This window comes from Choristoneura fumiferana, chromosome 8 (genome assembly GCF_025370935.1).
Source record: "Choristoneura fumiferana chromosome 8, NRCan_CFum_1, whole genome shotgun sequence".
Taxonomy (NCBI): domain Eukaryota; kingdom Metazoa; phylum Arthropoda; class Insecta; order Lepidoptera; family Tortricidae; genus Choristoneura; species Choristoneura fumiferana.
Genome location: NC_133479.1, coordinates 2,409,907 through 2,426,368, shown reverse-complemented (window position 1 = coordinate 2,426,368; position 16,462 = coordinate 2,409,907). Strand labels below are relative to the sequence as shown.

Below are 16,462 nucleotides of genomic sequence, written 5' to 3'. Positions count from 1 at the left end.
CATCCATAGATAGATGTACGTACGGGTTTGGTGAAAAAAAAAATTTCGAGTTTCAGTTCTACCTAAGTATGGGGAACCCCCAAAATGTATTGTTTTATTTTCTATTTTTGTGTGAAAATCTTAATGCGGTTCACAGAATACATCTACTTACCAAGTTTTAACTGTATAGTCCTTATAGTTTCGGAAAAAAGTGGGTGTGACATACGGACGGACAGACAGACAGGCAGACATGACGAATCCATAAGGGTTCCGTTTTTTCCATTTGGCTACGGAACCCTAAAAATGCGTGTATTCAAGTTTTAGCCGAAGCTCGGTTACCCAGATATTATCATTTAACCTGTCCTCTCCCAGAGGCACAAATTTGTGCCCAAATTCCTTTGATCCTGTTATCCTGGGAGATGACAGATTAAAACTAGTACGTTCTTCAGATATAATTAATAACTTTTTATTTTAATAAGTTATAAACAGCCCTCTTGTTCTGAGAGGAGGCCTGTGCCCAGCAGTGGGACGTATATAGGCTGTGATGATGAAGTCATAAACATTAATTAAAAAGGAACAATTGAGGTAATTGACATAATTATATATCTATAGGCTTTTAAAATAATAAATTTGGGCCTATGACTACGTTGTTTCACTGTATTAATGGCTTGGCATTGGTATGGAAGCGGTGGACGGGTCTGCATAAAACTCATAAGTGTCACGAAGACGCAAAGCAGTCAAGTGTAGGCGCAAAATACCAAAGCAAAAAGTCAATCCATAATCCGATGTTATAAACTGTAACCCCAAAACTAATCTGAGTCTTTCTTTCTTTCCAGTTCACCTCCGATTCGGCGCTTCGCTCCGGGATTACGTCATCTACTCAATCGTGGGCAATTCCATCCGGGGCAACTTCACCCCAACCTCCTTAGCGGAGCGGTCCTGCCGCGAAGAACCTGTACCTTACTTCATACCCAAACAACGCCCTGAGCGCTCCAAACATAACAAAAGACGGCGATCAAAATTCGAACAAACATTCGAAATGTCAGATTTCGTAAGTGACAGTGACAGTGACAGTGACAGTGACAGTTCTAGTGAGTTCAGGACAGCTAAGCGTGAGTTCGAGGAGTATTATTTTAGGCCCAGGTTTGGGAGGGCGGTGAAGCGCAGGGTAGCAAAAAGTGTGAGGTACAGGAGGAGGTTTATGCCGGGGAGGATTGTCAGTGGACCTCTTGGGGAGAGGAAGGCTGTGCTGCTGCAGTGGTCGGTCAGTGAAGCGGCTCACTTAGAAAATGAAGATGCTAGTGTTGTTTTTAGGTGAGTGCTCTCTGTTTTATAATCTGTTAGTGAAATTTAAGAACATTGGTCGGATGTTTAGACTCTGGCCAACGAAAACTGTCCCAGACAAACCGCGGCAAATTTAAAAAAAAATAAGGCTGACAACACTTATTAAACGATTTTGATACTTAGATATTTATTTAAATTTCCCAAATATTAAATTATACTCGAGACATCAAGCTGCATCAACATTGATTATAGTAATGTGTGAAAGTTGATGATGCACTTTACTAGTCCCTTGGTAAATTTTATGACCTTTGTCAGTGCCCATTTACGTACAGTCCAGACGCATCATTTTTTGGACCATTTTGACCAGATTGGCATTGAATATAAGTATCTTCTAAAATTTTAATTATAACATTTTCCATTTTGACGATGGTAGGAGGTGGAATTAAACAAAAAATAATTTATTTATTTGTTGAAGCAGAAATATCAAAATTATCTAAGCCGGGTTCGAATGACAATATGTCAATTTTGACAGTCTCAAAAATGATACCGGATTAGTTTCGTAAAAAATGCATGGACAGCTTTCGCTGGCCAGAGTCTTTGTTTCAAGTAACCAAAAAAAAAAAGAATTCAAATTTAGTTACGCCATTTACGCTATACGTACTTAACGCTTGAATATCTAGCGTATGCCTCGGGCTTTTAAATGCAAGATTCGATTCTACTCGCATAAATCAGCTATTTTTGTTTTGCAACTTTTTAAAAACCGTTTCCAGCGTTTTTTTTTTATACATATTAAATGTAATTTTCATGTCAAGGCTGAAAGTGTCCACCAGAGCCGTGCGAAGATGTATTGCGAGGAATGTGTTTTGTATAAACGGTTCATTTACCTATACTCGCTCAGCACCGCTCTGGTGGAAACAGCTGAGCAGAGCGAGGCGAGGTAAATGAAGCGTTCCTATTGGTTCCCAAAAAACACATTCACGCAACACATCCTCGTACAATGTTCCTCGCACAGTGTTCAATGGTATTTTTATCTCAATTTGATAATATGGCAGGTGGTAGGATTGCTACCACCATCTTGCTCGCTAATCCTGCCGTGAAGCAGCAGTGCTTGCACTGTTGTGTTTCGGCGTGGAGAGTAAGACAGCCGGTGAAATTACTGGCACTTGAGTTATCCCATCTTAGGCCTCTAGGTTGGCAACGCATCTGCAATCCCTGGTGTTGCAGGTGTCTATGGGCGGTGGTGATCTCTTTCCATCAGGAGACCCACTTGCTCGTTTGCCATCCAGTCGAATAAAAAAAAAGTCTTTTATTCAGTACTATATTTAGATTACGTAACTCGACGTCGAGTTGGATTCGCTGTCTAATCGGATCGGGCATGCACGATTCAATTACACACAAGCCTGGCTTTGTTAAAGATCACTTACGGTTGTAGGCTGTGACGGTTTAGATTCTGTTTGCTCTAATTCGCTAATATAATAGGGGAGCAAGTCTTGATACAGATACACGATTGTTGTGTAATAAAATGAAAAATCCAACATAACTAAATTGATATCTAATACAACACCCGGGACGGGACTAAAGATATTTTCATTTATTGATGTCCATTAAATCTAAATGTTTTTAATTAGATCTACTTGACCAAAGTTCAGGAGATGAGACAAAATTTAACATTTGATTACACAACTATTCAAGATTTTAGGTATAAAAAAAAAAAAATTCCAAATATCACAACCCAAAATCTTAATACATTTTTCGAAAGATCAGAAGAATCGTAATTTCTCGGAAACGATGAGATTTTTATTAATACCTACTACCCTTTTTCTACATTTTGTAGACGACTAGCCCACCTATCTCCCCCTTAAGTTTGTCGTACTACTCACCCACCCTGTCTAGAAGAACTTTTTTTTCTAAATCAGTTTGATCTGTCCACAGCACTATGTCCTGCAATAAAAATCCAAATTTATTTGTTTCCGCAAATCTTCAGAAGAAAACAGAGTTTATGATGACAAGGATTTACTTCCCATATCTCAGACTATAGTTTCCCACTTTATTCCACGCTTGAGTTGGGTCGTGTGTAAGCAGCTTTATTGTTGAAATTCTTTGTTATTTTTACCCGACTGCCCAAAGGAGGGTTATGTTTTTCGAGCGTATGTATGTATGTGGGTATGTATGTCCATTTCTTTGGTCCTGGCTGCAGCCTAAACGGCTAGACGGTTTTTAACATGAGGGTCATTGGATTCGTCATAACTGTCGGAGTGACATAGGGTATATAATATTTCAATATGGCGTCTGCGAAAAAAAAATGGCGGAGGAATAAAAAATATATTTTGTATTGTAACAATATGGGAATCAAATGAAAGCTCATAATTAGCCTATAGATTAGGTTATAATACTTTTAATCAACTATTTTCACAGAAATATCAAAAAAGTATACAATAATAAAAAATATTAAATTTTAAAAATCAAAAAACCCGACTGCTTTAAAAACTAAAAGGAAGAAAATAAGTCTAGTGGTCTAGAACTCTGTCAAGAAGCTCATTTTAAGGTTCAACAGTTGGGACCCATTACCAAGATTTTTTGAGCTGGTTAGGATTTGAATAGGTCCCGACTGTTGAACCTTAAAAATGAGCTTCTTGACAGAGTTCTAGACCACTAGACTTATTTTCTTCCTTTTAGTTTTTAAGGCAGTCGGGTTTTTTGATTTTTAAAATGTAATATTTTTTATTTAAAGCTTATAGTATATTTACGAGGAAAAACACAGTTTTTTTGTTGCAAAAGTATTCCAAAGTAGTTAAGAAAAATCTTTATTATATATCATTTTTAGGCGTGGTAGCCTAGTATGTACTTAAAACTTATAACCTCTCCAGCAGATCGTGGGTTCAAATCCCGAACCCGCGCACCTCTGAGTTTTTATTAGAATTCATGTGTGAAATTACACCTGAAATTCACCAGGAGCTGTACGGTGAAAGAAAACATCGTGGGGAAACCTGGACATATCTAACGAGTAACTCAATATTGTGTGCGAAGTTCCCAATCCACTTACGCCCAGTTTTTAAAGCACTGGGACTTTTCAATTATTTTTTTTGTAGGCTGGTACAAACTTTAATGCTAACTGATATTTTTGTTTTTTATGCACATCGTAATGTAGGTAGGGTGATACGAAATGAATACCATATTTTTAGTCAATCCGACCACTGGAAGAAGGTTAAATTGGACTACCAAGTTTTAACGCAAAGTAATACGGCAAGAAAAGTAAAAGCAAAAAAAAAACACAGCTAAATTGGCAATCGCACCGACTAAGTAGCTTCCATTTCAAACGATAACTTACTGTAGGTACATAAACAATAATCTTCCCTTGAAATCGAATACCTATTTATTTTTAAAAGCTTACATTCAAAATACTGGCAGCTTTTAAAAATGAATTTGTAATGCTGGCCACTTAGCGTCGTTGGCAAGCGTTTTATTGACAGCCAGTGGCTTTCATTTTAAAAAGTTTAAATCGTTCGATGATATTTGCAAAGGAATTCTCTGCGTAAATGTAATAAGGTTTGAATTGGTTTGTCGCAGTATAATAATGACACTCCATTTATGGTTATTTCAATTGGCTTTTACCTGTAATGTTGGTACTTACCTATAAAATATTGGTACTTGGAAATAATTGTCTTAAATTAAAACACGCTGTTTTCTGTTTATACGTAGAAAACTAATTAAATAAACGTTAATTATTGAACTACAAAGTAATTGGTACATTTCAAAATTACTTTAATATTCTATCTATCTATCTATCTATAACAGCCCTTATAGCGCCCGTCTTCGGACATAGGCCTCCTCTCTACTTTTCCAGTCTTGCCTATTCATTGCCACTCGCATCCAGTTTACGCCAGCTTTTTGGTGGTCGTCCTCTACCGCGGGTGTTAGCACAGGGTTCCCACCCCAGGACTATTCTCGCCAACGACTGTGGTCCATTCTAGCAATATGTCCTGCCCATCTCCACTTTCTGCGTTCTATTTCTGTTATTACGTCATTCACTTTAGTCTTCTGTCTGATCAACTCGTTTTTCTTTCGGTCCAGAAGGTGTATTCCGAGCATTATTCGCTCCATTGCTCTTTGTGCGACACGGAGTTTCTCAGCAGACCTTTCTGTTAAGGTGGTGGTTTCCATTCCATATGTGAAGACGGGCAAGACACACTGATTAAATACCCCGGTACTTTAATATTAAACTTTTGTAAAAGGTTCTTCAACGCTGGAGTGAGTAGGGTGTTTTTGAACTAATGATTTTCATGCATTGAAAAATTGACAATCGCTTGTCAGATTATCGGAAAAAATATATTTTAATTCGAAAAAAAAAGTTTTGTATGGAAGTTGAGTCACTTCACAAGAAGAGTTTATCTCCATTAAAAATATTTCTTTTATCTTCGAAAGTTCAATGTTTTACCACATGTGAAGGATTATACGAACGTAGGTAGTACAGGATATTTTTAACACCATGTATACCTACTGCTAGGCACAGATCTCCTTTTAGAAAAAGAGGGCTTAATCTAATCTTGATTACGTTTGGAGCACCAAATAAACGTTTTTCATCTATCTACATCACACACACTCAAATCATGTCTGTTATTATATGAACAGAACACAGTTACCAACCCGCCCTCAGCCCTCAACGACATGACTTTTGAACGGCGGTGGAGTGCGCTTGAGATGCACTCAGAGTACATCACTGTCACTCTCCCGACAAAAGGTTCACGACGCCTTATTCGCGGTACCGGCAAAATGTTGGCAATGCCTGATTCGCGATATTACCGATAAAAGGTTGCTGATGCCTGATTATAAATTCTTAATAAAATAAAATAAAACTGGCCAAATGTGAATGGATCTCGCGCACACACAACGTTATTAGAAAATTCTGACTTGACTACAAACTAACTACTAATTTCATAGAACATGGGCCCAGTTACTCAAAGCATTTTTAGTCTAATAATTTTAGCGTTTTGTCCCATAAACTGTACGAGAAAATGAGACAAAACACTAATATTATTAGACTAATATGCATCGCGAAACTGGGTTCTGCATGATTAAGATTGTTTTTTTTTGGAATCTTTTTGTATTTTTTATTTCAATTCCAAATTTTTACTTTTACGGTCATCCCGTAAAACCGAAATTGAAAATACAAACTGAAATATAGATGCACAGAAAAAACAGAAAATAAGACCATCACTGGGAATCGAACCCAGGTCCTCGGTAATCCGTACCGCGTGCTATACCGCTACACCACTGATGGTACCGTTTTTCTGTGCATCTATATTTCAGTTTGTATTTCAATTCCTGCATGATTGCATAGTGACCGGTGGTTGCATTGCAACATGAATTATGGGGGGCTACTACGAAATTTGAAAATCGAAGTTCGTTTCGAACGGTTCCTGTGACACTTATAATATTTAATACGAGAGCGAGAGCGGTACGATACGAACTTCGATTTTCGAACTTCTGAGTAGGCCTTCTGGTCGAGTTCATAATGCGTCAGCGTAGCGGTGACAGTTTTTTTTTTTTTTTTTTTTAATAAAACGAGGGGGCAAACGAGCAGATATAAAAAATAGGCTTACGTTCGGCCTCAATCTCGCTTAATGGAAGGCGAAGATGACAAAGTCAAAGTCTATGTTTATGTAATATGTGTGTGTTTACAGTGTGGCGTTGCATGTACACATTCGTTCTATAGTATAGACCTTCGCTTTCGCAAGGTCGCGGGTGAGCAAAGCAATTGTTAATAGTTCATTAATCGAATGCCGTAAATTTGGGTTAGTCTCACTTCGTCTAAAAAGCAACTGGTCTATGTAGCATGTGGTCTAAAAAGCAGCTGGTCTAAGTAGCAAGTGGTTCAATAATTATTCTAGGCTTACAAAGGAATCGAATTAGTTGACACCACAGAGGCAAACTATACTTATTGTGAGAGTATAATTCACAGTATTCTTTCGCCCTACTTCGATTAATCACTTGCGGCTCCGATAATAAATTAAGGCTAAAACTTGGGCTTCATAAATAACAGCATTATGGCAATAACTTGCTGGATACCATAAAATTATATCTTAAAGTAAGCGAATCCATTTGTTTTTGCGGATTAATCATTATTTGCGCTTCTTGTTTGTTTCTTAATTAGCAGATCAGCGAGGTTAGTATCGTTTTGTTTTTTGTTTAGCGTTTCTTTGTTATGGACCGCGAACTTGAAATAGAAAGCTGCCAAGTGCGAGTGGCTTCTGTTCTCGATATCCTTTAATTTGTAGCCGTTTAAAAATTCATCATCATCATCATCATCCCAGCCTATATACGTCCCACTGCTGGGGCACAGGCCTCCTCTCAGAACAAGAGGGCTCGGGCCGTAGTTCCCACGCGGGCCCAGTGCGGATTGGGAACTTCACACGCACCATTGAATTGCTTCGCAGGTTTGTGCAGGTTTCCTCACGATGTTTTCCTTCACCGCAAAGCTCGTGGTAAATTTCAAATGTAATTCCGCACATGAATTTCGAAAAACTCAGAGGTGCGAGCCGGGGTTTGAACCCACGACCCTCTGCTTGAGAGGCGATAGGTCAAACCACTAGGCCACCACAGGAGGTTTAAAATTTACCTACCTACTAATATGATTCAAATGGAAAAAAATATTTTAAAACTTTCTAAAATAAATTGGCTGGATAAGCGGAATTATGCAATGCTCAGAAACTACACCGATTTTGATGAAACATGTCTAAGAACCATCGCTAGGAAACCTGCTCTCAAATAATGCAAGACCGCATTCAAATCGGTCCACCCGTTTAAGAGCTACGGTGCCACAGACAGACACACAGACATACAAGCGGTCAAACTTATAACACCCCTCTTTTTGCGTCGGGGGTTAAAAATGAAACCTATTCAGCATACAATTTGTGTTTGACCGCTATGTGTGTCTGTCTGTGGCACCGTAACTCTTAAACGGGTAAACTGATTTGAGTGCGGTTTTTTTTTATGAAAACAGGTTTCCTTGCGATGGTTCTAAGAGACATTTTTTATCAAAATTGGTTGCCGTTTTGAGATATTGAACTTTGAAGTGACAATGTCGGAGGTTTTACAACTTCTCTCTTTTCTGTTGGTTAGGTTTTTTTTTTATTCGGCTGGATGGCAAACGAGCAAGTGAGTCTCCTGATGGTAAGAGATCACCACCGCCCATAATCATCTGCAACAGCATGTGTTGCCAACCTAGAGGCCTAAGATGGGATGCGTCAAGTGCCAGTAATTTCACCGGCTGTCTTACTCTCCACGTCAAAACACAACAGTGCAAGCACTGCTGCTTCACGGGAGGATTAGCGAGCAAGATGGTGGTAGCAATCCGGGCAGACCTTGATCCTTGGTCTTGATCGTTCAGGGTTAACTAGAAGAGATCCCTTTAAGGGATAAGTTCGCCTTTGTACATCTTATTATCCTGTGTTATGTTATTTTCATGTGTTTTTATGAGTTTTAAAGAGTTTTACAATACAATACAATACAATTCGACCAGATGGCCTAGTGGTTAGAGAACCTGACTACGAAGCTTGAGGTCCCGGGTTCGATTCCCGTGTCGGGGCAGATATTTGTATGAAAAATACGAATGTTTGTTCTCGGGTCTTGGGTGTTTACTATGTATTTAAGTATGTATCTGTCTATATAATTATATTTATCCGTTGCTTAGTACCCATAACACAAGCTTTGCTAAGCTTACTTTGGGACTAGGTCAATTGGTGTGAATTGTCCCGTGATATAAAAAAAATACAATGCCTTGCACAAGGTCCTACCACGTGAAAAATGGTGGTTATAATAATATTAGTAAAGATAAAATTTGGTGGAAATAGCAACATTTTCTTTTTATTACAAGTTCGACAGTACAGTCACCAGCACCTGTTGCAGTGCTCTTGTTGTACAATCTACTATTAAAGCTTTCTAAAATAAATTGGCTGGATACGCGAAGTTATCCAAGGGTCTTTTTAGGAGGAACCAAAATGGCAAAAACGGAACCCTTATAGTTTCGCCATGTCTGTCTGTCCGTCCGTCCACGGCTTTGCTCAAGGACTATCAATGCTAGAAAGCTGTAATTTTGCACAGATATATATGTAAACTATGCAGATAAAATGGTACAATAAAAAACAAAAAAAAATTTTTTTAGGGTACCTCATACATGTAAAGGGGGTGATTTTTTTTTCTCATCTAACCCTATAGTGTGGGGTATCCTTGGATAGGTCTTTAAAATCCATTAGAAGTTTGCTAAGACAATTTTTCGATTCAGTAAGGTGTTTGCGAAATATTCAACTTTAAAGAGCAAATTTTCAAGAAAATCGAGCGTCCCCCGCCTCTAAAATCTAAACCGGTGGGTGGAAAATTTTAAAAAAATTCAAAATGGCAGTAAGTATATTAAACTTTCAAGGAAAACTATAACGGCTAAGTTTTCTTGAGAATTATTAGTAATTTCGAACATGAAACTCCAACAACTCCGAAGACGAAGGGCTACGGATTAGCCCGAAACAGTCGAGCTAAACTCGATTTAAGACGTGAGTTATCCGGGTCATTATATTTAATATGAATTATTAGTAGTTTAAGAGTAAATAGCAGCCTAAGGTATAAAATATACCTAAACTTGGAAGAGTCCGTATAAAATACGAAATCCTTAGGAAAATATTACTTATTTTTTCGTAATGGCTACGGAACCCTATTTTGGGGGTGTCCGACACGCTCTTGGCCGGTTTTTTACCTATACGGTAGTGTACTACAAACGGTAGTGTACTCGATCGTAATACTTTCCTTGTAGCAACTATGACGTCACGTCCACAAGCCGCTCTCCATTGTCTAATCCATTAAGCCGTAAGGCGCGTTTACATTAGCGGGAACGAGTCATTACCTCTTTTCAGTGCAAATACACCCTTACTTAAGGCACCTTTGACGGTGACAAATTACCGGCCAGCCGCTGACACACGGAAGACACGATTGACGAATAAACAGGAATAGGTAATTTAATCCGTGTACAAAATCTCTGACCTAAAAACTTTTTAGTTTCGTAAGCCTAAAATTGTTACTGGCCATCTTGACGCCTAATAATTGTATCGAAAATACAAACAGAAAAAGAGACCAGCGCTGGGAATCGAACCCAGGTCCTCAGCAATCCGTGCTGCATGCTAACCCCTACACCACCGCTGGACAGAAATTTAGACACGAATTTTTCCTATGCGTACATATCTCAGGTTGCTTATTTCTACTACGCTACTATGCAGCAGCACTAGCGACATCTATGTTTCGCTCTCATCGAGAGACGTCACATTCTTTCGGAACCAACCGCTCACCCAGACAAGAGATGTCGCTACTAAGCAATCAAATTATGATTGGTTATTTGGAGTCTTTTTGTATTTTTTAAATTCGTGTCTAAATTCCTGTCCAGCGGTGGTGTAGGGGTTATAGCACGCAGCACGGATTGCTGAGGACCTGGGTTCGATTCCCAGCGCTGGTCTCTTTTTCTGGTTTTTTTGTGCATCCATGTCTCAGTTTGTATTTCGATATGGTTTCACGGGATACCCGTAAAAGTAACAAATTTGGAGTTGAAAATAAAAAATACAAAAAGACTCCAAATAACCAATCATAGCCTAATAATTGTATTAAAAAAAGTTTTTTTCTTTTTTCTGTACTAGGAAAAAAGATAATGAAATGAATTACCTAGTGCCATCCACGAAGAAGAGTGATTTTGTCAAAATTAGACATTTATGACATTACAAAGAACCACGGCACGCGTCAACGTGAATGACTCTACCTATATGCATGTCTTTTATTGCTTAAATTAACTAAATAAATTTTCTTATAATTATAAACATTTAATGATCCTTTGAGCCGGATTTCAAACAGCGATATTGTATTGTATGTCAAGTAACTAGGAAGTAAAGATAATACTAAGAACCGTGTGTAGTTTAGAATTCGAATTGTCTTAGTGCCAGATTATTCCAACTTGCTAAAAAAAAATATTTACTAAAGTTATTGCAAAACAATTTGATATAAATTTAGAATATAAAAAAACGAAGGTTATAGCTAAGTTTTAAAGATTTAAATCAAACGTTGGCTGATTTGAAACCTCTTTAGTCTGAAATGACGTACCTGCTAATTTTTTAAAACTAAAGTCATAACTCCGCGGGAACAATTGAGGCCATTGTCTTTAAGTATAAAGGCATGGAATAACATCAAAAAATTATAGTACCATGGTACTGCGTTGCGATTGAGTGACAGAGACACATACATATTATATTGTTTAAGCAGACACCCCGCCCATCTCGACAATATGTAAAGACTCAACTATCATAAACACCACAGAATATGCTAACGCGTTTCCAAATCTGAATTCATTTTCATTGCTACATTGAGTACATTTACTCTGGATTTGACTTGGGCGTAGTTCCCACACTGGCCCAGTGTGGATTGGGAGCTTCACGTACACCATTTATTTTCTTTGCTGTTGTTTCCAGGTTTTCTCTATAATTCTAGATGTTTTTCTAATAATTTTCCTAATTTCGTAGATATAAAATGTAACATAAGAATTGTATTGCATAACTTTTGTACCTACAACATTAAAGCACATAAAAATAACATACTCAGGAGGTATATAGGCCAAAAATGACTTCATCATATCAGACTTACTAACATGGCAAGCTGTTCGTCAATGTATTTCTAGGTCAAATTTTTGTGATGGCGGAAACAGTTTGGAACTGTTTCCTGTCTTTTATATCCTTTGTGTTGTAGAATCTGACCTGGAAATTGCTTGTCACTGTTGTATGTTTGCTTGTACTTAACTAATGTATTGTATTGGGAGGTTACCTTCAACCAAATAGAGCAATGAGTTTCTACGTACTCTTTGATTGTTGACTAGCTGTTGCCTGCAACTTCGTCTCTCCCACTGCAGAGCAGCCTCCGCACAGAATGAAATGGCCTCTCAAGTAGAGGTTCGTGGTGTTCGGACCCGGGCTCGCACCTCTGAGTTTTTGGAAATTTATGTGCGGTATTACATTTGGAATTTATGACCTCTACGGTGAAGGAAAACATCGTGAGCAAACCTGCACATACTTGATTAGAAATTCAATATTTATGTTAGTTCCCAATCCGCACTGAGCCTGCGTGAGTACTTCGGTCCAAGCCCTGTTCTGCGAGGCCTGTGCCCTGCAGTGAAAGGCAGAGATGATGATGATGATGACAGGACCCGAGAAGTTTCACTGGATAGTTTCAGGCGCGGTCCGAAGGGGAAGGTCACAGGGGACATGACTCCCCCAAAATCGTACACGTCAAATTGAAAAATCTTCTAAAAGTTTACAAAATTAAAAAACCGGCCAAGAGCGTGTCGGACACGCCCGAAATAGGGTTCCGTAGCCATTACGAAAAAAATAAGTAATATTTTTCTAAGGATTTCGCATTTTGTACGGAATATTCCAAGTTTAGGTATATTTTATACCTTAGGCTGCTATTTACTCTTAAATTACTAATAATTCTCAAGAAAACTTAACCGTTATAGTTTTCCTTGTAAGTTTGATATACTTACTACCATCCTGAATTTTTTCAAATTTTTCCACCCACCGGTTTAGATTTTAGAGGGGGGGACGCTCGATTTTAATGAAAATTTGCACTTTAAAGTGGAATATTTTGCAAACAGATCACTGAATCGATCAACCCCCTATTGGTTTTAAAAGACCTATCCAACGATACCCCACACTACAAGGTTGGATGAGAAAAAACCCCACTTTACGTCTATGGGAGTTACTCTATCAAAAATTGATTTTGTTTTTTTTATTGTACCATTTATCGGCATAGTTAACATATATATTCGCCAAAATTACAGCTTTCTAGCATTGATAGTCCCTGAGAAAAGCCGCTGACGGACAGACAGACAGACAGACATGGCGAAACTATAAGGATTCCATTTTTGCCATTTTGGCTACGGAACCCTAAAAATGGTTTTTTTTCCACTAGCCCCGATGTATTATTATTAGTGACTCCCTCCAAAAACTCAGGCTACGACAGTTTTCTGTTGGTCGACCGCTAGAACCGTAATTCGCATAGGATAGTACATTATGTTGGCCCGATTTAGTTTAAACAATATTGAATGGGAGCAGTGTTGTGCCAATTCACGGCGCTTTCAGCAACATTCTAAATTTGGCTCTTCATCATCCCATCCCAGCCTATATACGTCCCACTGCTGGGCACAGGCCACCTCTCAGAACGAGAGGGCTTGGGCCATTTGTTCTCCGACGGGGCCCGTGCGGATTGGGAACTTCACACACACAGATTGAATTGCTTCGCAGTTTGTGCAGGTTTCCTCAGAATGTTTTCCTTCATTCGCAAATGCTCGTGTAAATTTCAAATGTACAATTCCGCACATGAATTTCGAAAACTCAGAGGTGCGAGCCGGGTTTGAACCGCGACCCTCATTCTTGAGAGGCGATAGTCAAACCACTATCCACCCACGGCTTTTTTTTTGGCTCTTAATAAATCGCAAATATTTTTTATAATTAAAGCTTTTCTTTCAGTTTCGCGTACTCATTATTATTTAAATTATCAGGCAGGCAGTTGGAAGTAACTGATGGATGCCTTGTATCTAGCTGTTCCTTGGTCAAGTATTCTTTGTACAGTCACCATCAGATATTTCGGAGGGGCCAAGGTGGTCAAAAATATCGATAACGTAGTTATGCAAACAGGAACCAACCCACACCTCCCCCCAGAGTTTAGCCTCCTGGGGTTCAAAGTGATAATACTAGTCCATATTGTTAGCAATAGAACTTATATCTTTTGAAAAAGGAATAAAGTGTCATTTTCTCTGTATCATTCAAATTTACAAAAAAATAAATTCAACTTTATCTATGAGTTATTTTTGGAGTCTTTTTGTATTTTTTATTTCAACTCCAAATTTGTTACTTTTACGGGTATTCCGTGAAACCATATCGAAAATACAAACTGAGATATGGATGCACAGAAAAACCAGAAAAAGAGACCAGCACTGGGAATCGAACCCAGATCCTCAGCAATCCGTGCTGCGTGCTATAACCCCTACACCACTGCTGGACAGGAATCTAGGCACGAATTTTTCCTGTGCATACATATCTCAGGTTAAATATATTGACCCGGATAACTCACGTCTTAAATCGAGTTTAGCTCGACATGTTTCGGGCTAATCCGTAGCCCTTCGTCTTCGGAGCAACGCGACTCAGCGGCTGCTGCAACACGATCAATCGATTTAAGACGTGAGTTATCCGGGTCAATATATTTAATATGAGTTGAGTCTCACGGTAGTTTCATGTTCAAAATATCTCAGGTGTCTTATTTCTACTATGCTACTTAAGCAGCAGCACTAGCGACATCTATGTTTCGTCGACAGACGTCACACTCTTTCGGAACTAACCGCTCACCCAGACAAGAGATGTCGCTACTAAGCAATCAAAGTAATTTATTTATTTATTTGTGACCAGCTCAAAAATTCCCGGTAACGCTAAAAACACTATAAATAATCACCATTTCGGTATTTTAACCCAGCGTTATGACTGCCGTATAAAAAAACCTTAAGTGCTCAGGAACATAGTGTATGCATTAATCGTTGAAGTGTATAACTTCCTATCATTATATCGCCAGAAACCAATGTACAAACAGTGACCTGAATTGTCCTATTATTTATTCATTCGCTGTCATTACGTATGTTTATACACATCGCTGACACGCGGGCATGAATTGAGAATCAATAACCACTTTTATTATACATATACTAGACTTTAAGTGCGGTTGCTTTTGCTGTTGGCTAATATATAAAACAATACCTCACCTTGCAGTCGGGTAAAAACCCGCGTTGTTGATGAATTAAAAAAAAATTAAACCCCTCCATATTTTTTCGCGGACGCCATTTTGAAATAATATTTTCATACCTCATAATCTTCAAAATCATCCAGTTTTTTTAGGATACAGAGCCTACAGAGAAGAGAAGACCAATGAAACATACAATATTCATAAGCCATTAACACACGAAAAACATAAATTACCCTCTTTCATAGTCGCGTCTCGCGTTTGCTCCTAGAGGAAGAACTAACGATTAGTCCGAAACAGTCGTGCTAAACTCTATTAAAGACATGGATCATGCCTTTTATTTCACTGATGTTTTCGTATGCAAAGCCGCGACTAAAAGCTAGTATAAAATAACAAACATCCATAACTTTTAATATCCAAATATCGCTGCGTGTGCATTTGTGTAGATATTTTATGATATTTTTAGTGCAATAGATTCAGTTCAAACTATCAGCACTTTTCTTTACGACCGCTCGATATTCTTGAATTTTATCAATTTGACTGAGGAAAATAAAATGTTTTGTTTTTATGAACTAAATCTAAAGAATTGCTAAACAATTTTTAGGGTTCCTTACCCAAAGGGCAAAAACGGAAACCTATTACTAAGCCTTCGCTGTCCGTCCTCCGTCTGTCACCAGGCTGTATCGCATGAACCGTGATAGTTAGGCAGTTTAAAATTTTCACAGGTTATGTACTGGGGCCGCTATAACAACAAATAGGTACTAAAAACAGAATAAAATAAATATTTAAGGGGGCTCCCATACAGTAAACGTGTTTTTTACCGTTTTTTGCTAATGTCTAATCAATCAATCAAAGTTGTACAGATGTAGATGGTACGGAAACCCTCGTGCGCGAGACCGACTCGCACTTGGCCAGTTTTTTTTTATGTTCTGGACGGTATTGGAACCCATATCCTGGCTAACTGTGGCCAGCGATTAAGAAAAGAGTTTAGATAGGGAAAAAGAAAAAGGGTGAGATAGGAGTCAATCACAGGTCAGTTTTATGTAAAAAAAAGTCCCATGGCTAAATGATGAAATGATGATAATGGAACAGAAACACTTTCTAAAGATATATAATTTTTTTTTTTATTTTATTTATTTCAAAGAAACTTACACAGTATAACAGTTAAACACTAAGGCACTGCGCAAGACAAACACTGAGAAGAGAGAGATTGAATGACAATCCAACAAAACAACAATTCATAAATTAAATGTATAAAACAAAACAAACGTTTAAACATTTTTTTTAAGCACAGGTGGACAAACGTACATCCATCATCCCACAGAACCTTAAACATTCATCACATACGCAATTCCATCGACCATCAAACACGTCACACTCTGGAGCTGATGCAAGA

The 16,462-nt window shown here is 38.2% G+C and overlaps 1 protein-coding gene across 1 annotated transcript in view; it reads left to right on the top strand.

The window, feature by feature from the left end:
* LOC141430111 (uncharacterized) overlaps positions 1-16,462 on the top strand; it is a 276,496-nt gene that overhangs the window by 115,282 nt on the left and 144,752 nt on the right. The window contains 1 exon segment of the mRNA XM_074090657.1: positions 816-1,293. Within this exon segment, the coding sequence (XP_073946758.1) occupies positions 816-1,293 (478 nt within the window).